The following is a 23638-nucleotide window of genomic DNA, read 5'->3' on the forward strand; positions in this document are numbered from 1 at the left end:
TCCTTTCTCCCTTTTTTGAAAATTGGAGATGACATTCACCCTCCTTCAGTCTTGTGGCATGTCCCCTGTCCTCCAAGAGGTCTGGAAGATGATGGACAAAGGCTCTGCAAACTCTCTAAAAAGTTCTTTGAACATTGTCAGATGCTTACCATCTGCTCCAGGGGATCAGCACAGCCAGGTGTTTCTCAGCTACCTCTATCCATGTCCACCAGCAGCCTGGACTCTTTCCCTTGCCTTGTGTATCTATCTTGTTTTTAATTGGTTATTGTTAGTGTGTAATAAATACTTTGTTATATGTTAAAGTTTGTTATACTCAGCCTACGGGTACCAAGAGGAGCCCAGTTTTGTGCAATTTTATAGATTTCTATTTCTTGGAAATTTTCAGTATATTATACCTGTCAGTGGCTGAAAAAGCAACAAACTCAATTTTCATTGCCATTGGTTTGATGTATTTCCTTTTTTAATCAATTGAGCAGGTGATAAGATACATCTTCCTTTCTTGAATGCTCAGGGATTGGAATCCATTATCAACTGGGCCATATTTTCCTCTTTCAGAGATCCCCAGTGTCCTTTGAGGAGATAACCGTGTCCTTCACAGAGGAGGAATGGGCTCTGCTGGATCGAAGCCAAAGAAAACTCTTCTGGGAAGTGATGGAGGAAAATTATGAGACCCTGGCCTCTGTGTGTAAGGCTCTTTCCCCTTTTATTCTACCCCATCTTTCTTTGACCCTCTTGAATTTCAGAGCACATTTCCACAGTGTTTCCTTTTTGTTCTCATGATATAAGGCTTCCCCTAAGTGAGAAGATGTTCCAAGAACAGTAAATGAAAAGATCCAGGTGGGCAGCCGTGTTGGTCTGAAGTAGTAGAACAAAATAGGAGTCAAGTTGCATCTTTAAGACCAACTTAGTTTTATTCAGAAAGTAAGCTTTTGAAAGCTTACGTTCTGCATAAAACTAAGTTGGTCTTAAAGGTGCAACTTGACTCCTATTTTGTTCTAGTAAATGGAAAGGTTTTGGGTTGCTGCTGTGAGGTAAATTTTTGTATTGAGCTTGAAGATGACAGAGATCACTAACGCAGATGGTTTCATAAAACAAAAAAGGTTTATTTATACACACAGAAGGGTACCTCACAAAGCAACAAATGAACAAAGAAACCTTCTGTTCCATGTTCCCAAGTATTAATGCTATTTTATTCCATTTGGGTGTTGCTGTTGCAGGGGACTACGTTTCCCAGAAGGAGTTGCAAGCACCAGAGATGTCAAACGTATCTCTAGGAGTCCAAGTGGCAATATTTCTTAGGACAGAATATGAAGAAACAGAAGGGTCTCCCATTGGCCAAGGCATCAGACAGGGGTTTATTTTCTCTCTCTCCTTAACTCTTCAATCTGTATGCAGAACATATCCAAAGAAAAGCTGGATTAGATTTAGATGAAGGTGGAGTGGAAACTGGGGGAAGGCATATTAACAATTTGAAATAGGCAGATGACATCAGATTGTGGGCAGAAAGAAGTGAAGACTTGAAAGGATTCCTGATGAAGGTTAAAGCAGGAAGTGCTAAAGCAAGATAAGAGCTGATTATCAAGATCAAAGTAATAAATACTAGTGAATTACAGCTACACAGTCTATTTTTTCACATTTAATTGGTCTTGACCAGGCGTGGCCAAACTGCGGCTCAGGAGCCACATGTGGCTCTTTTACTTATATTGTGTGGCTCTTGAAGTCCCCATCGCCCTCCTGGTGACTTAAAGTTGCCCCATGGCCCTCCTGGTGATTTAAAGTTGCTTTCTTTCCATGTCTCTCCTTCCTTCCTTCCTTCCTTCCTTCCTTCCTTCCTTCCTTCCTTCCTTCCTTCCTTCCTTCCTTCCTGTCTTGCAGCTCTGAAACATCTGACAGTTATTCTATGTGGCTCATTTTTCGGAATGCCATCCTAACTAGACATCAAAAGATTCATACAGGGGAAAAGCCATATAAATGTGTGGAGTGTGGAAAGTGCTTTTCTCAGAATGGCAGCTTAACTGCACATCAAAAGATTCATACTGGGGAGAAGCCATACAAATGCTTGGAGTGTGGAAAGTGCTTCTCTCAGAATGGCAACCTAACTGCACATCAAAAGATTCATACTGGGGAGAAGCCATACAAATGCTTGGAGTGTGGAAAGTGCTTCTCTCGGAATACCACTCTGATAGCACATCAAAAGAATCATATCAGGGAGAAACCATACAAATGCATGGAGTGTGGAAAATGCTTTTCTCAGAATAGTACCCTAACTGCACATCAGAAGGTTCACACAGGGGAAAAGCCCTACGAGTGCATTGAGTGTGGAAAGTGCTTTTTTCGGAATGCCATCCTAACTAGACATCAAAAGATTCATACAGGGGAAAAGCCATATAAATGTGTGGAGTGTGGAAAGTGCTTCTCTCAGAACACCACTCTGATAGCACATCAAAAGAATCATACCAGGGAGAAACCATACAAATCCTTGGAGTGTGTGAAATGCTTTTCTCAGAATAGTACCCTAACTGCACATCAGAAGGTTCACACAGGGGAAAAGCCCTACGAGTGCACTGAGTGTGGAAGGTGCTTTTTTCAGAATGCCATCCTAACTAGACATCAAAAGATTCATACAGGGTGGAAAGTGCTTTTCTCAGAATTTCAACCAACTAGACATCAGAAGGTTCACACATGGGAGAAGCCATATAAATGCCTGGGATGTGGAAAGTGCTTTTCTTGGAATGGTGACCTGTCTGCACATCAAAAGGTTCATGTAGAGAAGCCATATAAATGCTCGGAGTGTGGAAAGGGCTTCACTCGGAATACCAACTGAACTAAACATCAGAAAGTTCATACAGGGGAGAAACCATATAAATGTTGGACTGTGGAAAATGCTCCTGCTGTGTGACAACACCATATAAATGTTTGTGGTGTGAAAACTTTTGGATTTGCAACGTAACTGCACATTAGGATTCACACATGGGAGAAGCTATATGAATGCCTGGAGTATGGAAAGAGGTTCAGTCAGAGTCGGCCTTTACACCACAAGATTCAGACACAGGAAGAGCTTTCTGCTCACAGTTAGCATATTAGAAAGAAACCAGTTAAAGGGAGCATTCACACTACACTAAATAATGCATTTTGCAACTGGATTTTTGCTATTCTTACACTGTAAAAATCCAGTTGCAAAACACGTTACCTAGTGTAGTGTGAATGCACTCAGAGCAGCTGACCTTGCTGGTTTGTAACTGTCAAGACATTTCAAAGGAACTTGCTCTTACCTGGAAAGTTTCATGAATAGATTGTTTGAGGAGGTCCAGAAGTCATGGCCTGCAGTTTTCTGTAAGGTTTGAGAGAAAAAGTGTTATCCTTTTCCTCCCCCCTGCCCCGCTCCGTTCTGCTGAGAAGAGACTGGTATTATTCTGGCTCTTTCAGTAACCAACAGAGCTGTGTTAGGACTCCAGTAAAAGGTAGCTAGTTAGCTTCCTAATTTTTGTGTGTTTTACTGCTACTGATTAACACATCTTGTTTTTATACCTTTTCCAGTATTTCTTCAATAAAGCCTTTTTGCTGTTTTATTGTGTGTGTTACTGGGGAGTTCTGAGTCAACACCCAGGTACAGCTTGGTTATGTATCTGTGCCAAGGCAAGATTAGCCTCGACAATAGACCAGACCTGGGTTATGATAACTGCCCTGGGTGAGACCAGTCTATGTGCCCGTTTCTAGGGATGGGCACGAACCGCATTTTTGTGGTGTGGTTCGTGGCTGAACCACAAACTGAACAGAATCAAAGCAAACCATTTGTGTAGGTTTGTGGGCCATGCGAAGTTTAGAACCTGCTTCCTGCGAAACTGGGGATGCATGTCAACTCTCCGGTTCTGTCCCCCACTGCTTCTCAGAGATGGTGGTATGGGGGGGAACAGGAGGTTAAATATGGGTGTGAAGTGCCTCCTGGGGGCATTTCACCCCCTCCATTCTGCTCTTTGTGGCTTTCCCCAGCCAGCAGAAAGAAGGGGGTGAAATGCTCCTTGGAAGGCTCTTAGTTTCTTCCTATCTGGTGGCCATAGCAACCCACAGCAAGTAAAATGGTGGGGATGAAGTGTCCCCTGGGAAGGCACGTAACCCCTTCCTTTCTGCTGGCCCAACTGTCCTGGGCCAAAGGGGCAGTGCCAGACAGCCTGAGGCAGTGGGAAGGAACATCTCCATAGCAACCTAGCTGTCTCAGGCTTGCCCATGCAGCCTATTTAAAGACGCTGTGTCAGGCAGCCTGAGGCAGCTGAGCCGGCGGGGAAAGACTTCTCTGCAGTAGCCCAGCCATCTTGGGATTGCTCACACAGCCCGTTTAAAGGGGCTCTGCCAGACACCCCAAGATGGAGTGAAGTGTCCCCTCAAAGGCTCCCTGAGAGTTTTCATGGGAAATAGGGCCATTGAAATAGCCCTGCTTTCTGCTCCCTGTGAATAGCTGTGGTGTTTTTAAGTTTAAAGGGCTCTCAGAATATAATTTGGGGACCTTCTGGCTTTGAATTCTTATTCCTGGATGATGCTGTATGGCGTATTGGGTGTATCAGAAGAGATGTTTAGTGTTACCAGCCTCCAGGTGGGGCCTGGAGATCTCCCCCTTTTACAAATGATCTCCCGGTGTCAGAGAGCTGCTCCCCTGGAGACAATGGCTACTTTGAAGGGTGGACTCTGTGGCATTGTGCCATGCTGAGGCTCCTCCCCTCCCCAAATCCCACCCTCTCTCAGATCCTCCCCCCCCCCCCCAAGTCTCCAGGGATTTTCCAACACAGACCTGGCAACCCTGGAGATATTGCATATTGGAGTGACTCCAAATAGCTTGTCCTCATCCAGAATTTTCAGAAGAAGAAGACGACTGCAGATTTATACCTTGCCCTTCTCTCTGAATCAGAGTCTCAGAGCGGCTTACAATCTCTTTTAACTCCTTCCCCCACAACATACTCCCTGTGAGGTGGGTGGAGCTGACAGAACATAAGAAAAGCCATGTTGGATCAGGCTAATGGCCTATCCAATACAACACTCTGTGTCACACAGTGGCCAAAAAACCAGGTGCCATCAGGAGGTCCATCAGTGGGGCCAGAACACTAGAAGCCCTCCCACTGTTGTCCCCCCCACAAGCACCAAGAATACAGAGCATCACTGCCCCAGACAGAGAATTCCAACAATACGCTGTGGCTAATAGCCACTGATGGACTTCTGCTCCATATGCTTATCCAATCACCTCTTGAAGCTGAGTGCCATCAACTGGCAACTGCATCTGCTGTAGAGGTCTCCTGGGGAAAATGATCTTCTTAGGAGTCTGTAACCGGAGGCAGGAATTGGGAACTGCCAGGAAGAAGGGAGTGGATAAAAGGCCCAAGCAGGAGGAATTGGGTGTGCCTGGCACAGACTGGAAGCTGAGGAGGAAACCAACCAGCCAGGATCGGCTGGAAATCCTTGTATCCTGAAGCAAGAATAAATCCAGTATAAATCCAGAAGCATAAATCCAGACAAGATCCCTGTCCAGGTATACAGTCAGTACCCCCAGGGCCCCCTGGCTGGAGCAAGCCCGTTCATGGCATATGTGGCCTCAGGGTCATTTCATAGGGGGAAAAGGTGTCGGAACTCATTAGCACAACTCAGCTGCATATGCCACCCACATCCTGATATCACCAGGTGTACTAAATTATATCAGCTCAGCATCTACCTTGAAATGTTTATTGAATTATGTCATAATAAAACCTTACTCCCATCATACTTTTTAAATGACCTTCTCCTATGTGGCCACAGTGGCATGATGAAGATTTTTATATATATTATATTTTCCCATTTTTTGTGGGGGGAAATATTAGAAAGTTTGTCAAATCTTAAGAGTTCAGCAAAATTCTCACAGGGAGCTTGAACAATGGAGACAAGAAGCTAGTATTTGGGGTGGGGGGTGTAAGAAAGAAGAAAGAGCACAATAAAATTTCTGGGTTCCAGAGGTCTGCTCCTGTGAGCTGCCAAAAATGAGGCCTGCCTGTGATACAGGTTCAGAAAGCAGTTAAATTGACAACAAAGGTCCATCATTCCATCAACGTATTGTTGGAACTCTGTCTGGGGCAGTGATGCTCTGTATTTTTGGTGCTTGGGATACCACAGTAGGAGGGCTTCTAGTGTCCTTGCCCCACTGATGGACCTCCTGATGGCACCTGGGGTTTTTTGGCCACTGTGTGACACAGAGTGTTGGACTAGATGGGCCACTGGCCTGATCCAACATGGCTTCTCTTATGTTCTTAACCCTGCAAGTCTCTGGCTTGTGGGTTTTCTGTGCTGGAGACCTGAGAGATGGGGAGATACCCAATGAGGGATTGACCCTTGGGTGGGTACACTACCATCAATAATTATTTTGCTCTTCTATTTCCAAATTGAATTGGTATTTGTTAATTCCAAAAGGGACTGCAACCAGGAAATCAGAAGAATATGGAGACTGAGCAGAGCGGTCACAAAAGAACTAGGGAAGATGCTTAAGCGTTGGGATGTGCTGCTTGTGATCAAGATCAAATTAGTTCATGCCATGGTCTTCCCTATTACTAAGCAGAGGTGTTAAAGGTAGGAGAGTTTTATGGATACCATGGACCTCCAAAAAGACAAAGCAGTGAGTTCTAGAAATATAGAGGATGTCTGTATACAGGATGTCATATAGAGGATGGTGTGGAATTGTTTTCGGTTGCTCCAGAACCAGTGGGTTGAAATTGAATAAAAAGTTTTTGGTTAAACATTAGGAACTTCCTGACACTTAGAGCAGTTCCTCGGTGGAACGGGCTTCCTCAGGAGGTGGTGGGCTCTCCTTCCTTGGAGGTTTTTAAGCAGAGGCTAGATGACCATCTGATAGTAGTGCTGATGGTGAAAGGCAGATCATGAGAAGGAAGGCAGGAAGGGTTTCATCAGTGCTGAATTTCATGGCCCCCTCTTATGTGCAGGGCCGGAGCCAGGCTTTCTGGTGCCGTAGGTGAATCACCCACTAGTGCCCCCCCCCCCCTATTATTAAAAAATATAGGGAAATTGAAGGGTGCCAAACTTGAAACTTTTCACATTTTTAATTTACTGATTTTTAATTTTTTTTAAAGTGATGTTATAAAAAAAATTGTGAGAGTAAGTGCTTGCTGGCCATGTTAGGAAGGAGGGTGGCAGGATAGGATGAGGTGGGAGGCCAAGTCACACATCGGGGAGAAGGGGGTGGCTTGGCTTTGTTGAGGGCGGCTTGGTGATGGGAGAGGACAAGGTGACAGTGGTCAGGAGCCAGAGTCCTGTGTCAGGGAGGGGGCTCCCAGTGGTGCCCCCTAGGCCAGGTGGAGCCCTAGGCGACTGCCTACTTTGCCTAGTATTCCCAGGCTCCGGCCCTGCTTATGTGCCCAAAAAAATGCTGTTTGCCACTCTGAAGTCAAGAAGCAATTATTATCCAGGCCATTCTGGCCAGGGATCCTGTAGAAGTTTTGTAGGGATTTTGCTTTTTGCCATCTGGGTTTGGAGCAGGGGGTCACTGCTCTCTGGGTGTGTGTGTTGGGGGAGGTATTTGTGTGAATTTCCTGCATTGTGCAGGGGGGTGGGTGGGGTTGGACTAGATTACCTTGGAGGTCCCTTCCAACTCAATGATTCTATCCAAAGTTGCTCTCCATATACGGCCAAGGAAAACTTTACCTGTTGCATTTTCTCCTCTATCACTCACTCCTTAAAAGCTACAGGAGCTAGGAGTGGTGGGTGTAGCCTTTTAAACTGGTCAAAATCTAAGGTGGCCATTTAAAAAGAAAACCCGGAAGAACGCCGCCTGTGCGTTCAACAGCAACATAGCAGGCAGAAATCCGCCAGGTGCAGCCCGCTCGTTAAACAGGCGTCCAAGGGACCCATACTTATTGCTAAGAAGGAATAAATGCTAAGGTTGCGTTGCCTGTCCAGATCTCTTTACGTTTAGACGAGCTGTGTGGAAAGCCGGGGGCTCACTCCGATTCCTAGAGAGGCCGGTGGGTGAAATGCGAGCTCCGTGATGTCAGGGGCTAATCCGGCCCCTTCCTGCGCTGCTCCCTCCCTCCTCCTTCCCCTCGTGCGTGGGAAACAGGAGTCCGGATTTCCCAGGAGCCAGAGTCGAGAAGTTTAGCTTCTGGGAAGAGGCGGAGGATGGGTAAGTGCTCAGGGCGCTGGGATCGGATCCACTGCTCCTCCATCCCTTCCCTCCTCTTTTGCCTCTCCTTTCTCGCTTGTTTTCCATTGCTGTCCTTATTTTTTTTTTTAAATATATATATATATATATAAAAGAGACTTTTTCCTTGGCTTCTCCCAGTTGCGCTTTTGCGCAGCGCCAGGCGCACGATCGCCAACGCCCCAGATCCGCTGGAAGGCGTTGCCACTCCTCGGGCGGTGCAAGCAGCCGGGCGCGCCCCGTTGGGTGCAAAGGAAAAGGGTGTGGGGGGCGCCCGCTTGTCCCGTGACTCTTTCCTGCCGGCTGGTAGAAAGTCAGCCTCCCCCAGGCTCGTGAGCATGCGCGGAGTCCGCCGGGCGCTTGCGCGACGCTGAAAGGCGAAGCCGCCTGGTTCCCTTACCGGCGCCCTCAGTTCTTGGAAAGGTTTTCTGACTGCAAAAAATGCAGGCGGAGCAGAGGGCGTCTTGCCGGCAAAAGAGAAGCTGTTTTGTAAGCCGCCTCGGGCTGGTTCCTTGAGAGAAGCAACATATTTCCCTAAAGAAATAAAATCTTTTTGGAGACGGTCATAAGGATGTGCCTTGAGGTTATATGGATTTTCTTTTTGAGCCGATTATTTAAGAAAGTTATATTCTTCTTTGCACATCCACCCCGAGCCAAATTTTTTGTCTGTAAAAAAGAATGTGTTGGAAGGGTTGGAAAAGGGGAGGATTACTGGGCTTTTAAAAATGATGTATAGGGAGAGAGAGGTGGAAAGAAATCACCTTTAAGTTTAAATGCCTTCTCCAAGCTGCTGACTGACTTGACTTGGAGAAGTGATTTAAAGAGAGAAATGCCTTCTCCAAGCTGGCTGACGGGGTGGTGGGGGCTTTGAGAGCCACACAATACATGTGAAAGAGCCACATGTGGTTCCTAAGCTGCAGATTGGCCGCCCCTGTTCTAGATGTAGAGGATGTCCATATACAGGACATCATAGGATGGTGTAGAGTTGTTTTCTGTTGCCCCAGACAGACAGACCAGGACCAAAACATTGCAACAGATTCTAATGTATTGCTCTTCACAATTACCTGAGACCTAATGACATAGACATCAGTCTCCAGTTCTGATGTTTATTGCCTTTGCTGTGTTTTTCTGCCTGATCAGCCCAAACTGACAATTTCCAAACCCCAACTTGTCATTCTTTCAATCTGTTAAAATATTTTCACCATCTTGCATCCTAATTCACTGTCTACTCTCTCTCTATGTAGGACTGCTAATTCCTCCCACGCTAATCTTTCCTGGCCCCACTGATGGATGTCGTGATGGCACCTGGTTTTTTTTTTTTTTTTTGGCCACTGTGTGACATGGAGTTTTGGACTGGATGGGCCATTGGCCTGATCCAACATGCCTTCTCTTATGTTCTTACTATTGTCTGAAGTGTGCTTTTAAGCACACAAAATCTTACATTTTCTATAAAACTTGGTCTTAAAGGTGTTACTGGACTCCAACATTTTCTTACAGTTCTCTTTGTTCTTTCCAAGCGAGACTAGATTCTTGGCATTTTAGGTTTGTTAAAACGCCTCTTATAACAAAGGACACCTTTTTTAAAAAAAAAAATCAGGCTTTTGAAAACTCCATGTGATCTGCCCAAACTTTGCATATATGCAACTGTGAATGTAAAAGAGGCCTTGCAATTACATTTCATCAGGTGTCTGCCTATCTAAGGGACCACCTTTCTCTGCATGTTCCCGAGAGAGCACTGCATTCAGGGACACAAAACCTACTGTCCATCCCTGGACCAAAGGAGGCCAGGCTATGCTCCACACGGGCTAGGGCCTTCTCGGTGGCAGCACCAGAAATGCGGACTGCCCTTTCTATATTTTAGGACTTCAATTGCTTTTACCATCTAACTTTAAAAACTGATTATAAGCAAATGAAACCCAACAATTGTCTAAGTCAGGGGTGGCCAACGGTAGCTCTCCAGGTGTTGGGGCTGATGGAAGTTGTAGGCAAAAAACACCTGGAGAGCTACCGTTGGCCACCCCTATATCTAAGAGATATAGTATACAAAAATAACCTTGATTTCTGTGAAAATGCATTTCTTTTCAAGTCCTGAATAGCTCCAAATTGTGTATGCTCTAAGCCAGAGGTGGGGAACCTCCGCCCTTGGTGTGACCCTCGGGGATTGCTGGGCCAAACCAAGCCATGTGGCAGCCTCCCTGGGGCCTGGCTGGCCAGCGAGTATTGTGGGGCCCAGATGTACTGTGTGGCAGCCTCCCTGGGGCCTGACTGGCCGGCCAGAATTGCTGCAGGGCCTGGAAAAGTTACTGTCATAGTTCAGTTTGCACTTGACTATCCCAGATGGTGTGGCCTAATATGCTAATGAGTGTGTGACCTAATATGCTAATATTAGGGGATGTGGTCTAATATGGTACTGAGTTCCTGCTGGGCTTTTTCTACAAAAAAGCCCTGGACCCATGCATTTGCCTAAGGTGGCCGGTAGGGGTGTGCATTCGGTTCGGCCGAACCAAATCAACTGCCGAATCACCCCTGATTCGGCTGTATACGGAATCGCATATAGCCGACTCCAATTGGGGCCCATTATGCGGGATCTGAGTATGGCTCCCTGTATACTTCTGTATAGATATTCGGAAGTATACGGAATTCAATGCAAAAGGTGGGAAAGGGGCTTCTGCAGCCTCAGGGGAGCTGCTTGCCTCATTTCCCGCCTTTGGTAGCCTTTTCCTACCTCTCCCATAGCCTCCCTGGGATCAGGGAGGGGGGGAGGGGGAAGAGGAGCCCCAGCAGCCAATCCAAAGCTTGCATTTGCAAAATGCATTGCAAATGCACGCTTTGCAGGGCGGTTGTGTAGCTGATCCCCCAGCCATCAGCAACATTGTTGTTCTTTTGATCTTTGTTGTCTGGCCAATCACAGAGCAGTGCTATTTTTTGAAACTGCTCTCTGTAGGGCCAGAGAACCTTTTTAAGGAGTCTGCCTGGCTGGACTCCTCCATTGCTGCTGTGTTGGTGTGAGAGAGAGATTGTGCTGTGCTGGCCCTTGGCCTCAGCTGCTGCTGCTCTCTCTCAGCCTTACCAGACTTGCCTGGAGTAGAGAAGACGTCTAAGGTAAGACAGTCTTGGGGTTCTTGTTTTTATTTTAGTTGGTAAAAGGACTTTTTAAGACTCAGAGTCCCTTTACTTATCCAGATTTGGGTGGTGGGTAGCTTATTTGGGGTTAGGGTTATGGGGTTCTGTGTTGATATATGTGGCAGTATCCAGATTACAGATTACAGTTGACAGCTGAAGTGACAGTAGATCATCTGGCTGGAGGGGGCAACGTGGCAGAGTGCCAGGTTGCATCAGCCAAGGTAGAGTCAGCATGACTCAGCACTGGCCTGATTGGTCAGACATCCGAGTAACTTGTATAAATATACAGAAGTACCTAGATATGTGTTGGGAGTTTGGATGCTGAAGGTGTGCGGAGCATTTTGTCAGTCTGAGATATATTCTGTAAATAAATGCACATAGCTAGTTTGACAGCTACTGTGTGCTAGACTTAATCTCTATGTCTTCAGTCACTGCACTCACTCAGCTGCGCAAGCATCAACATTCTGCTGGGGAGGGGGCCTGGGGTGGGTTTTTTTTGCCAATTTGCCCATATCTTACTTTAGTGAGAGGACTTTTAAAAGTGCAGTGTGCTTTTACTTTTCCTGATTTGGGTGGCTTGGATTTCTTGGGGTTAGGGTGAAGGGGTTTTTTTGGGGGGGGGGGTTGGTAAAGTTCCTATATTGTTAAAAGTTAAGTTTTTTACTGTTTTAAAAGGATTCTGTGTTTGATTTGTTGCTACTGTGTTGTGCTGCTGTTGTTCCTTTTCTCTTCTGGTTCTGGTTCTTGGGGGGTGGGTGCTGTTTGGCCTAATTTTCATTGTTTAAAAGGCCACTTTTTTAACAGTTGAGTTTGTGTTGGCCTTCTGTTTGGATCTATTCTCTATTGCTGCAGGTTTCGAATCCCCCTGTCCTGTTGTCCCCCTTTTCCTGGTTCTGGTTCTGTTTTTTTTGGGGGGGGGTGTTGTTGACTGATTTGGCCTGAGGTTTCTTATTGGTGAAAAGGCCACTTTTTAACAGTTGAGTTTCTTGGCCTTCTCCTGTTGTCCCTTTTCCTGGTTCTGGTTTTTTTTGGGGGGGAAGCTGGCACCTGGGTGAGAGACCCAGAACCAGCAGGCTTGTTGTGCTTGGCCAGCTCTCCCCGTGTTGTTTGGGGCAGGGCTGGAGAGCTGGCATCTGTAGATTGTGTGTTCTGTGGCAGGGAAGCTGGCACCTGGGTGAGAGACCCAGAGCCAGCATGCTTGTTGTGCTTGGCCAGCTGTCCCTGTGTTCTTTGGGGCAGGGCTGGAGAGCTGGCATTTGGGTTTGCTGCAGCCAGGTCTGCTCTTGAGCAGATTGTGTTTTGTGTGGCAGGGTTCATAGAGTAGATAGATGTATATAGTGCATTTGGGTCCTATATAGATTCTATGGTGTGAAGTTAGGTTTGGCTTTGGGTGCCCCAGGAACTGGACCCCCTGGCCCAATCTTTTTGGGACTTGGGGGGTTTGTAGGGGAGAGTCCCCTGCAAATTTGGGGGCTCTCCCTCAAACCCCCTCCCCTTCAGGCGGCTTCAAATATACCCTATTTGCCATTGATTTCAATGGCCCATAGGGTATAATGGGGCTGTATATTCGGAAATAGCCGCACATCTACTGTATGCACATCTACTGTATATGCGGCTATTCCGACTACGGAATTCAGAAATATATGGGATTCTGTATTCCCCCCCCCCCGTATACTTCCGAATCCGTGTACTACTGAATTTTTTTTGTACATCCCTAGTGGCGGGCAGGCTGTGTGTGTGTGAGATTAGGCTTTCCCCACAAGACTTCAAATAGAAAAAAACAATTATTTGCATTAATTTTGCTGGCCTGAATCATTCTCCCTTGGTGGAGTACTGTTGATAATTTTTTATGGCCTCTGACTGACGTTATGAATATCCATATGGCCCTTGGCAGAAAAAAGGTTCCCCACCCCTGCTCTAAGCACTGATGTTCTGGGTTTATTTTGTTTGAAGTATTTATTCAACGTTTCCCATTACCTTGTTATCTCATATTAGGCACTCACTTATTGTATTACTGTTACTTCAGTCCTCGATTTCTCCCTCACTCTCATGGCCAATAACAGGCATGTGCATTTTATTGGTTTTAAACTGTAATTTAAATGTCTGAACTGACTGTTAGCCGCCCTGAGTCCACTTGTGGAGAGGGCAGGATAGAAATTTAAAGTAATAAATAATAATAAATAAATGTCCTATTCTTCACTGAAGAATCTTCAGTAAGGAAAAATGTGACATGATAGAATGGCTGTTGGAATAATTAATGCTAAGGGCCATGGTGACGTGACAACTAAAGTGTGGTTGAGGACTGGGGAGGTCTTTCCTTAGATATGATCCTGGTCTTGAAAAGAAAAGGTGCAGAGCTAATACCCTTCTAGGTCTGCTGCCTGTCAACAAGCAGAGCAGAACTTATTCCCTCTGGGCACCACCGAAGTTCTCAAGGATGGGACCAACAGCTTCCACCAATCCCGCATTTGTGCACACTGTGTTTTTTTAAAAATGTATTTCTGCACAAAGCAATTTAGAACTGCGATCTGAAGTTATACAAAGCATTAATAGAACATTTGTTGGGTATAACTGTTTGCCCCCTGAGAATTGGGGACTTTGGGGGTGGAGCCAGGAGACATTGGAGGTGGAGACAGGAGCAAGGCTGTGACAAGCATAATTGAACTCCAAAGGGAGTTCTGGTCATCACATTTAAAGGGACAGCACACCTTTTAAATGCCTTCCCTCCATTGGAAATAATGAAGGATAGAGGCACCTTCTTTTGAGGCTCATAGAATTGGACCCCCTAGTCCAATCTTTTTGAAACTTGGAGGGTGTTTTGAGGAGAGACACCAGATGCTATGCAGCAAATTTGGTGCCTCTACCTCAAAAACCAGCCCTACCTCAAAAACCAGCCCTTCCCAGAGCCCCAGATACTCGTGGATCAATTCTCCATTATGCCCTGTGGGAATTGGTCTCCACAGGGAATAATGGAGTGTCCAGCAGACATTTCCCTCTCCCACCCATGCTTTCTGATGACCCTGAAGCTGAGGGAGGGCTTCCAAACTGGGGGATCCCCTGCCCTCAACTGGGGATTAACAACTCTAGTTGAATTGTAGCAGCTTTAATAATTTTTGTGCCTTTTTTTCCTCAGGTGGAAGCCCAGCCTGGTAGGCCTCAAAGATCCCCAGCTGCTGAATAGCTTCCTGTTTTCAGGATTGCAGTTGTCTCTGTCTTCACCTGTAATTATTATTTGTGTGTGGGGGGGAGACATGAGGGCCTAAGAAGAGGGGAGACCAGCTGACAAACATGGTCTGGGTTGGTCTCCATTGAAGAACCAAAAGCCAGGAATGAAAATGGAAGATCGAGACTCGGAAGGCCTCAAGTTGCTGACGGAATCGGAGGGCAAGGGGAAAGGCTCACATGCCATCCAGTTTGGGACCACACAAGGGCTGCTGGGATGGGCCCCTCCTCAACAGGTCAAACAGGAGCCTGAGGAAGGATTGTCCCGGTGCTGGGAGTTCCAGTCAGAAGACTTGCCAAAGGCTGGGCGGTCTCCTCAGTTGAGTCAAGGGAACCCGGAGACTTCAGACGACATGAAGAAGGTCCTAGCATCTTTCAAAGGAGCTGCAGAAGCTGGACAGAGGTCTCGAGAAGAGGCCCCCCGGAAATTTTTGGGCACCGAAAGAGGACGCTTCAAAGTGGCAAAAGAGGAGATCCCTGATGGCGATGCCCTCAGCAGGGAGACGCACCGGCAGCGCTTCAGGGAGTTCCGCTACCAGGAGGCCGAGGGGCCCCGGGAGGCCTGTGGTCGCCTCTGGTACCTCTGCCACCGGTGGCTGAAGCCTGAGAGGTATTCCAAAGAGCAGATTTTAGAGCTGCTGATCCTGGAGCAGTTCCTGACCATCCTGCCACCAGAGCTCCAGAGCTGGGTGAGAGAAAACGGCCCTGAGACCTGCGCCCAAGCAGTGGGCTTGGCTGAGGATTTCCTGCAGATACAACAGGAAGCCAAGAGGCGGGATCAAAAGGTAAGAGCCGGTTTGTCTGTCTCTTTATAGAGTATGGCCTTTCTCATATCTCTTTGTGGTTATGTCAAATGTCAGTATTCTGGCTGAGCTGACACCCTTGAATCTTTTCTTTCAGAGAGAGTCCAGCTAACAAGCTGGATAGGAAGATTAGGCTTCTCACCCTGACTCAGCTGTGAAACTCACTGGGCGCCCTCAGACCAGTTGCATTCTCTCAATGAAATGTATCTTGAAGAGGTGTTCCTTCACATATCTTTCTTGAATTATTACTAGCATGACTCAGAATAGCAAAAAAAGCCCTACTACAAAAAAAGCCCTGGTATCTATGCTTAGGACTACATTGGTGGTGTGGAAGCATGACAGCATATGAGTCTGCTTATGAGCACTACACCCCTTTGCGGAGCTGTGTTTGTAGAAAAAGCCCAGCAAGAGCTCAGTTGCTTATTAGGCCACACCCCCTGACATCACCATTGTTTTGCACAGGGCTTTTTGTTGAAAAAGTGCAGCAGACACTCATTTGCATATTAGGCCACACACCCCTGACACTAAGCCAGCTGGAACTGCGTTCCGATGCGTTCCTACTCAAAAAATAGTCCTGCCCCTTTGGGGTGTCCCTGCAGTCCACTTACGTGCATTTGTCCCAGTCTGGCCACTGCAGCTAAACATTATTTATTTTATGAATTCATGTATACCCTGCCTTTCTCCCCAGTGGGGATCTTACATCATTCTTCTCTCCTCGATGTTATAATCATAACTCTGTGAGGTGGGTTAAGATGAGTGTACGTGTGTGTGTGATTGGCCCAAAGTAATTAAAGAAGCTGCTGTGGCAGATTAGATATTTAAAACTAAGTCTCTGAGCTCCTCGGCGTATACTTTAACCACTACATTATGCTGTCCTTCATGTATACCAGTTTGGTGTTGTGGTTAAGTGTGCAGACTCTTATCTGGGAGAACCAGGTTTGATTCCCCACTCCTCCACTAGCAGCTGCTGGAACAACTCTGGCAGAGGTTGTCCTTGAAAGGGCAGCTTCGCAGGGTGTTTATCATGGGGGAGGAAGGTAAAGGAGATTGTGAGCTGCTCTGAGACTCTGAGTGGAGGGCGGGATGTAAATCCAATATCATCTTCTTCGCCGCCTCCTACAAATGATGCCCAAAGGATCAGTTCATGGTGTTAGGGTCCTCAAACTATCACCTGATCTGTCTTTTCTCCCATGGTTGTTTCCTCAGCATACACGGACAGAGGCTGACATGGAGGGTTCTCAGCTGGCTGCGGAACACTTCCCAATGGAGGAGTCCATTCCAAGCCCTTCGGATGTTAACCTTCCCTCTCCAGAGCCCCGGCGCCGGAGGGATGCTTGGTCCCGCAAGGAAACCATCGCCTTCATTGACATCTGGAAAGCAGAAGACGTGCAGATCGCTCTGGGGCAGCAGTACCGCAACATGAAGCTGTTTGCGTGGATCGCCGACCGGCTGCGGGAGCGAGGCTTCGAGCGCGATGCGGAACAGTGCCGTAGCCGGGCCAAGGACCTCAAGAGGGGCTACAAGGAGATCAAGTGCGGGAATCTCCATTCTGGGCGGGCCCCCAAAACCGCACCCTACTTCAAGCTCCTGGAGCAGTTCCTGTGCCTCCGGAAAGGCATTGTCTGCGGCAAGGTGTGTGGTGCCGGTGTGGTGGAACGCCTGGACAAGCGGCGGAAACGGCTGCCTCTAAACCCCATGGTGGCTACCAGAATGGCACGAGAAGCCACCAATCCCATGCCAGAGGCTCAGGAGGCGGAGGCCCCAGAACGATACAATGCACTGACAGCATCTTCCAAAGAGTTACGGATGATCACGGGTGACTCCACACCACAGCCTCCCAAAGTGTCCAAGGGCGCCAATGCACAGATGATGGAAAAAGCAGAAACCCCTCTGAGGGATAACCCTCCATTGCCACTCCCCAAAGAAACTCCCGCTGAAGTCCAGGTGGTTGGTGAGTGACTTTGACCACCCCTGCCATCCCTTATTAGGAGGGTAGGGTCACCAAAGCATCTTGACCTTTTTGCAGAGTACAAGAAGACAGGTGTTCTGCCCAAGGGTAGTCTGGTATCTGAAATTTGAAGCAAGGGAGGGGGCAGAGAGAGCAGAATGTGACCCTAAATGTGGACAAATATGCAGGGCTTTTTTGTAGTGTGAACTCCTTTGCATATTAGGCCACACACTCCTGATGTAGCCAGTCATCCAAGAGCTCACAGGGCTCTTAGTACAGCCTGCAAATATGCATTAATTTCAGTTATCCCTACATATGTAAGTGCCTGCAAGTCAAGACCAACTTAGGGTGGCCGCAGCAAGGAGCTGTCCAGAGGTTTTCATGCAAGCCAAATGATGCCCTTTTGTTCCATTTGCAATGCACTTTAGTAGTTCTTTGCAAGTGAATTTTCTCATTTCACAATGTAAAGTCCGGTTTCTAAGTATATTGGAAGTGGATTGAGAGGGCATAATTCAGTGTGTGCAGGGCATTTTTTGAGCAGTAATGCCCAGGAAAGCAGTTCCAGCTGGCTTGGTGTCAGGGTGTGTGGCCTAATATGCAAATGAGTTCCTGCTGGGCTTTTTCTCCCAAGAGCTCTGTGTGAAACAATGGCAATGTCATTGGGTGTGGCCAATATGCAAATGAGTTCCTGCTGGGCCTTTTCTCCCAAGAAGCTCTGTGTGAAACAATGGTGATGTCATTGGGTGTGGCCAAATATACAAATGAGTTCCTGCTGGGCTTTTTCTACACAAAATGTCCTGAATGTGTGTAAAGGCACTCAAGTAAGAAGCAGGGGTGGGTTGCTCTTGCTTTCCTCTGCAGACTCTTCTTTGATGTTATCAAAGATTTCAGGTTTTCACGGCTGGTAACATCATTAGGGTTTGTAGAATCTTTCGCGCTCAAGTGCCGTGTTCTACTGGAGAAAGTTTTCCTTCCAGACGTTTCTTTCTCAGCTGCGGAGAACATCCTCAGTGGCGTTGCAGCCGGAGCAGGCGCTCTGGCCTTCTTGGCTGCTGTGCATCTTCTTTGATGCTTTCCCATCTAATTATTGACCTTGGTTAGCTTCCAAAATCTGACAAGACGGGCTGTACCATGCCGCCTTCCAAGGGGTTTTTTTTTGTTTTTTGTTTAAGCAGGAACACAATTGTGGCTGGCTTGGTGTCAGGGTGTGTGGCCTGATATGCAAATGAGCTCCTGCTGGGCTTTTTCTACACAAAAAGCCCTACCACTTTCCCTTCCCTCAGTTATCCCTGACCTTGGTTTTAATTTTATCAAGGGAGCGGGACTAATGTGTCATGGCAGAAGCTTCACCGAAAAGGTGATTTTTGAGGAGGGAGTCGGAAGGAAAGGACAGGTGTAGCATCTTGCAGGTACCCCAGGCACAAGGGGCAATAAGAGGAAAAGAACGAGGAGGTCATGGGTATTGGGTTAAATGTTTTTTCTAAGTTTGCCTTGGAAGCACGGAAGCTTTATGCAGTATCCCCAGTCCTCCCCATTTCCCTGTTATGGGGAAAATGCTGTTCAAACAAATTACAAAGACAATATGCAGGGGTGGACTTCTAGCGGGAGCTCCTTTGCATGTTAGGCCACACACCTCTGATGTAGCCAATCCTCCAAGAGCTTACAAAAAAGAGCCTTGTAAGCTTTGGGAGGATTGGCTACATCAGGGGTGTATGGCCTAATATGCAAAGGCGCTCCGGCTAGAAGTCTACCCCTGACAATATGACTCCAATCATGACAAGAGAAAGTAATTTTACTTACAAAAAATAGTACATCTTACATTACATATTCCTATAGGGACATTTAACTTATTGTGAATGGAAAAACTTCAAAAATAGATTAACTTGATACAGCTCCAAGCCCAGGTGAAGAGAGAAGAGGGGTCCTATATAAGATGAAACAGAAGCAAGCAAAGGGGCTCTGCATCTAACCAATGAGAGGATAGGGCCAACTGCCAATTGTACCAGAGTCAGAGAGTTCTCTGAACTCTTTCCCTCCCAGATCCTCAGAGAAGCATAGAGTTGGAAGGGACCTCCAGGGTCATTAGTCCAGCCCCCTGCAGAATGCAGGAGATTCACAAAATGCCTCCCCCTAAATTCACAGGATCAGCATTGCTGTCAGATGGCCATCTAGCCTCTGTTCAAAAACCTCCAAAGAAGGAGAACCCACCACTTCCCGAGGAAGCCTGTTTTACTTAGGAACCGCACTGTCAGGAAGTTCTTCCTAATGTTAAGTCGAAAACTCTTCTGATTTAATTTCAATCTGTTGGTTCTGGTCCAACCTTCTGAGGCAACAGAAGAACAATTCTGCACCATCCTCTAGATCAGGCGTCCTCAACCCCTGGGCCGGGGACTGGTATCGTTCCGCGGCCTGTTTGCAAGGGGCCGCGCAGCCTTGCCGCCCCCCCGACAGCGCCTCCCCCTCTTTTCACCATTTTAAGGCCAGGGAAGGAGGCAAGGGCAGCATTGCTGTGGGGGGGGGTCAGCCAGGAAGGCACTTCATGGCCCCTTCCTTGGCCTTAAAATGGTGAAAACAGGGGGAGGAGGAGGTGGTGATGCTGCACAGGGGGGCAGCGAAGGATGGAGGAGGAAATGGGAGTGGAAAACGGGAGAAGGAGGCTGTGAGGCTGTGTGGGGGGGTGGAGGAGGAAAACGGGAAGGAGGAAAATGGGGAGGAGGGGGCGGCGAACGAGGGAGGAGGAAACGGGGGGAGGCAGTGCCACGGTGGGGATGGGGGACTGAATTGGGTGCCCCCACCCTGCCAGCCCTGGGGCCGTGGTTGGCAGGCCAGCCCTGGAGCCAAAAAGGTTGGGGACCACTGCTCTAGATGACGGCCCTTCAAGTACTTGAAGATGGTGATCATATCATGTCTCAGTTATCTCCTCTCCAGGCTAAACATGCCCCTTCAGCCTTTCCTTGTAGTACTTAGACTCCAGACCCCTCACCATCTCCATTGCCCTCGTTCCAGCTTGTTAAACTGAACACAGCACTGAAGGTGAGGTCTAACCAGAGCAGAGCAAAGTGATACCATCACTTCCCGTGATTTGGACGCTATACTTCACAGCTCGAAATTGCATTGGCCTTTTTAACTATTACGTCACATTGCTGACTCCTGTTCAGTGTATGGTCCACTAAGACCCCTAGATCCTTTTCACACGTACTACTGCCTGGACAAGTCTCCCCCATCCTATAATAATCATTGGCTTTTTCCTATCTAAATGCAGAACTTTGCATTTATCCCCATTAAAATTCTTTTTATTTGCTTTAGCCCAGTTTTCCAGCCTGTCAAGATCACCCTGTATCATGACTATCTTCTACACTGGCTTGATCCAACGTGGCTTCTCTTATGTTCTAAATCAAACACTGGCTTAGGTTGGTCATGGCAGCAGTTGCGAACGAACTATTGATCTGGGTACCATCGTCATGGTACCAAACACTAGAACCACAGATAATCTCTTCAAGGGGCTTGACCCTACTAACTGACAAGCACATGCAGGGGTGGAATTCTAGCAGGAGCTCCTTTGCATATTAGGCCACACACCCCTGATGTAGCCAATTCTCCAAGAGCTTACAAAAAAGAGCCCTGTAATATGCAAAGGAGCTCCTGCTAGAATTCCACCCCTGAACACATGCAATAAAAACCAAGCAAATCCCACACTGTTGACATCTGAGAGATGGCCCTTTACTTTCAATCAGGCCTCCTTTGCTGTAGAACACACAGAAAGAGGTCTGCCCTTGCTTTGCTCCCTATTTGCTGGTTTTCATTTGGCAAAGAACTTCTTTATCATTGTGGAACATTGTAAAAAAATGCTTTCCCAAATTCCAGTCTGTCCTACGTCCTCATCTGGCTGTGGCAGGGAGACCAAGCCTTTGCTCAGAACATCCCTAATGCCCTACATGAGATTGTGGAGCAGGCAAAGGCTCCATTAGAAGAAGAAGGTATTGGATTTATACCCTGCCCTCCACACCGAATCTTGGAGTCTCAGAGCGGCTCACAATCTCCTTTACCTTCCTTGCCCACAACAGACACCCTGTGAGGTGGGAGGGGCTGAGAGAGCTCTCCCAGAAGCTGCCCTTTCAAGGACAGCTCTGCGAGACCTACAGCTGACCCAAGGCCCTTCCAGCAGCTGCAAGTGGAGGAATGGGGAATCCAACCGGGTTCTCCCAATGAGAGTCTGCGCACTTAACCACTACACCAAACTGGCTGTTCCAAGGGATCTGATCATCGGTGATGAGAAAGATCTCTGCCTCAGATGCACAACCAGCCAGAGTTGACAGGATTGACTTTTACAGAAGATCTGACTCAGTAGAAGGCAAGATAGTTGTTTATGATGATGATGATGAGACTGGATTTATACCCCGCCCTCCACTTTGAATCTCAGAGTATCAGAGCGGCCTACAATCTCCTTTACCTTCCTCCCCCACAACAGACATTCTGTGAGGTGGGTGGGGCTGAGAGAGCTCTCCCAGAAGTTGCCCTTTCAAGGACAGCTCTGCGAGAGCTATGGCTGACCCAAGGCCATTCCAGCAGCTGCAAATGGAGGAGTGGGAAATCAAACCCAGTTCTCCCAGAGACGAGTCCGCACATTTAACCACTATACATCAAGAGCTGACAACTCTTTCCTTGCCTCCCACAGATGCTGCAGAGGAGCACCGAAGGTTGCCCATCAGCAATGCTGAGCGCGTGCGCTACCGGCGAGAGCGCAACTGGAGGCAGCGCCTGGAGTCCACGCGGCGCCTGGCCGAGTCCTCTGCTTCCAAAGCCAATTCCGACCTGATGGATACTCTCCGGCAGCTGCACCAGCAGGACCTGAGGACGTTTGAAAACAAGCGGCAGGAGGAGAGGGCGGAAGACAAGCAGGAGAGGCGGCTGGAGAAGCAGGAACGCGAGGAGGACCGGGCGACCACCCACCGCATGATCGCTGCCATTGAGAAGTCCCATCAGACTCTGGCAGATCTCATGGGAAGGCAGACCTCCGCTATGGAGACCATCGCCACGGCGTTTTCAGCCCAACGCTACCCCTCTCCCCGCCCCTTTCCAAGCTACAATACGTACCTGGGGTTCAGCCCCCCCTGGTCCGCTCAGCATTCTGTTCCCAACGCCTGTGAGAAGCAGGTCCACACGTCTAGCAGCAACATGACGCCCTCGCATTCTCCAGGCTGTGATGAACCTGGGTTGCGTATCCCCGTGGAGGCACAAAACGATACCGGGCCCGACGAGGTTCTGTCTTTTGTCGGCCCGTCCTCTGGCTTCCACTCGGATCCTGATCCTTTCCCTCCTCTGCTGATTCCCAGTCCTGGAGATGTCCCCGAATCCTCGCCTGCAGCCTTCAGGGCCAGTCCGAAGCGGATTATGAAGAGAAAAAAACTGTGACTGAGAGAGAATTGGCTCTTGCGCTTTGAATTCTGACCAAGTTTTTTTGCCCTCCCTTTACGAGCCATTAGTTTCCCCCCCTCTCAAATTAAAATATGTAAGTTTGTTGTTTCACGTTTCTGTTGATCTTAATTACTTCCCTCCCCAAAGAATGTAAGAACATAAGAGAAGCCATGTTGGATCAGGCCAATGGCCCATTCGGTCCAACACTCTGTCACACAGTGGCTAAAGAAACCAGGTGCCATCAGGAGGTCCACCAGTGGGGCCAGGACACTAGAAACCCTCCCACTGTTGCCCCCCCACCCAAGCACCAGGAATACAGAGCATCACTGCTCCAGACAGAGTTCCATCTATGCCCTGTGGCTAACAGCCACTGATGGATCTCTGCTTCATATGTTTATCCAATCCCCTCTTGAAGCCATCTAAACATGTAGCTGCCACCACCTCCTGTGGCAGTGAATTCCATGTGTTAATCACCCTTTGGGTAAAGAAGGACTTCCTTGTATTTGTTTTAACCTGAGTGCTCAGCAATTTCATGGAGTGCCCACAAGTTCTTGTCTTGTGAGAAAGGGGGGAAAGGGCTTCTTTCTCTACCTTCTCTGTGTACATTTTTTAAAACTGGGGGAATAGACAGAGGATAGTTCTCTCGATAGCTGATTGCTACAATAGGAGTGGAACTTCTAGGCTGTAAGGCAGCTTATCTGTTGGCAAAGGAAGGAGAGAACGGGGAAGGAATACTGACCTCCGTGCCTTGCTTGTTGGGAGCTCCCGAGGCCATGTAGGAAACAGGATACTGCCTAAGGTTGCGAAGTCAAGGTTGGGAAATTCCTGGTGATTTGGGAGCGTAGCCTGGGAAGGGCACAGTTTGGGGAGGGACTATAGCAGGGATGTGATGCTCTTTGAAGCTGCCATTTTCTCTGAGGGAACTAAAAACATAAGAGAAGCCATGTTGGATGAGGCCAATGG

The 23638-nt window shown here is 47.8% G+C and overlaps 2 protein-coding genes across 2 annotated transcripts; both read left to right on the forward strand.

Moving 5' to 3' along the window:
* The first annotated feature begins 1900 nt into the window (after positions 1–1900).
* Positions 1901–8538, forward strand: LOC132590763 (zinc finger protein 501-like). Its single transcript, XM_060263686.1, has 3 exons — positions 1901–2577; positions 8084–8146; positions 8322–8538. Exons 1-3 carry the CDS (start codon positions 1901–1903, stop codon positions 8536–8538), a joined length of 957 nt encoding a protein of 318 aa, XP_060119669.1.
* Positions 8023–22784, forward strand: LOC132590759 (uncharacterized). The gene is made up of 4 exons (XM_060263682.1): positions 8023–8146; positions 14421–15294; positions 16519–17263; positions 21936–22784. The coding sequence occupies exons 2-4, from the start codon at positions 14617–14619 to the stop codon at positions 22670–22672; spliced, it is 2160 nt and encodes a 719-aa protein (XP_060119665.1). The 5' UTR covers positions 8023–8146; positions 14421–14616; the 3' UTR covers positions 22673–22784.
* The last annotated feature ends 854 nt before the right edge of the window (positions 22785–23638 follow it).

This window comes from Heteronotia binoei, unplaced genomic scaffold (genome assembly GCF_032191835.1).
Source record: "Heteronotia binoei isolate CCM8104 ecotype False Entrance Well unplaced genomic scaffold, APGP_CSIRO_Hbin_v1 ptg000668l, whole genome shotgun sequence".
Taxonomy (NCBI): domain Eukaryota; kingdom Metazoa; phylum Chordata; class Lepidosauria; order Squamata; family Gekkonidae; genus Heteronotia; species Heteronotia binoei.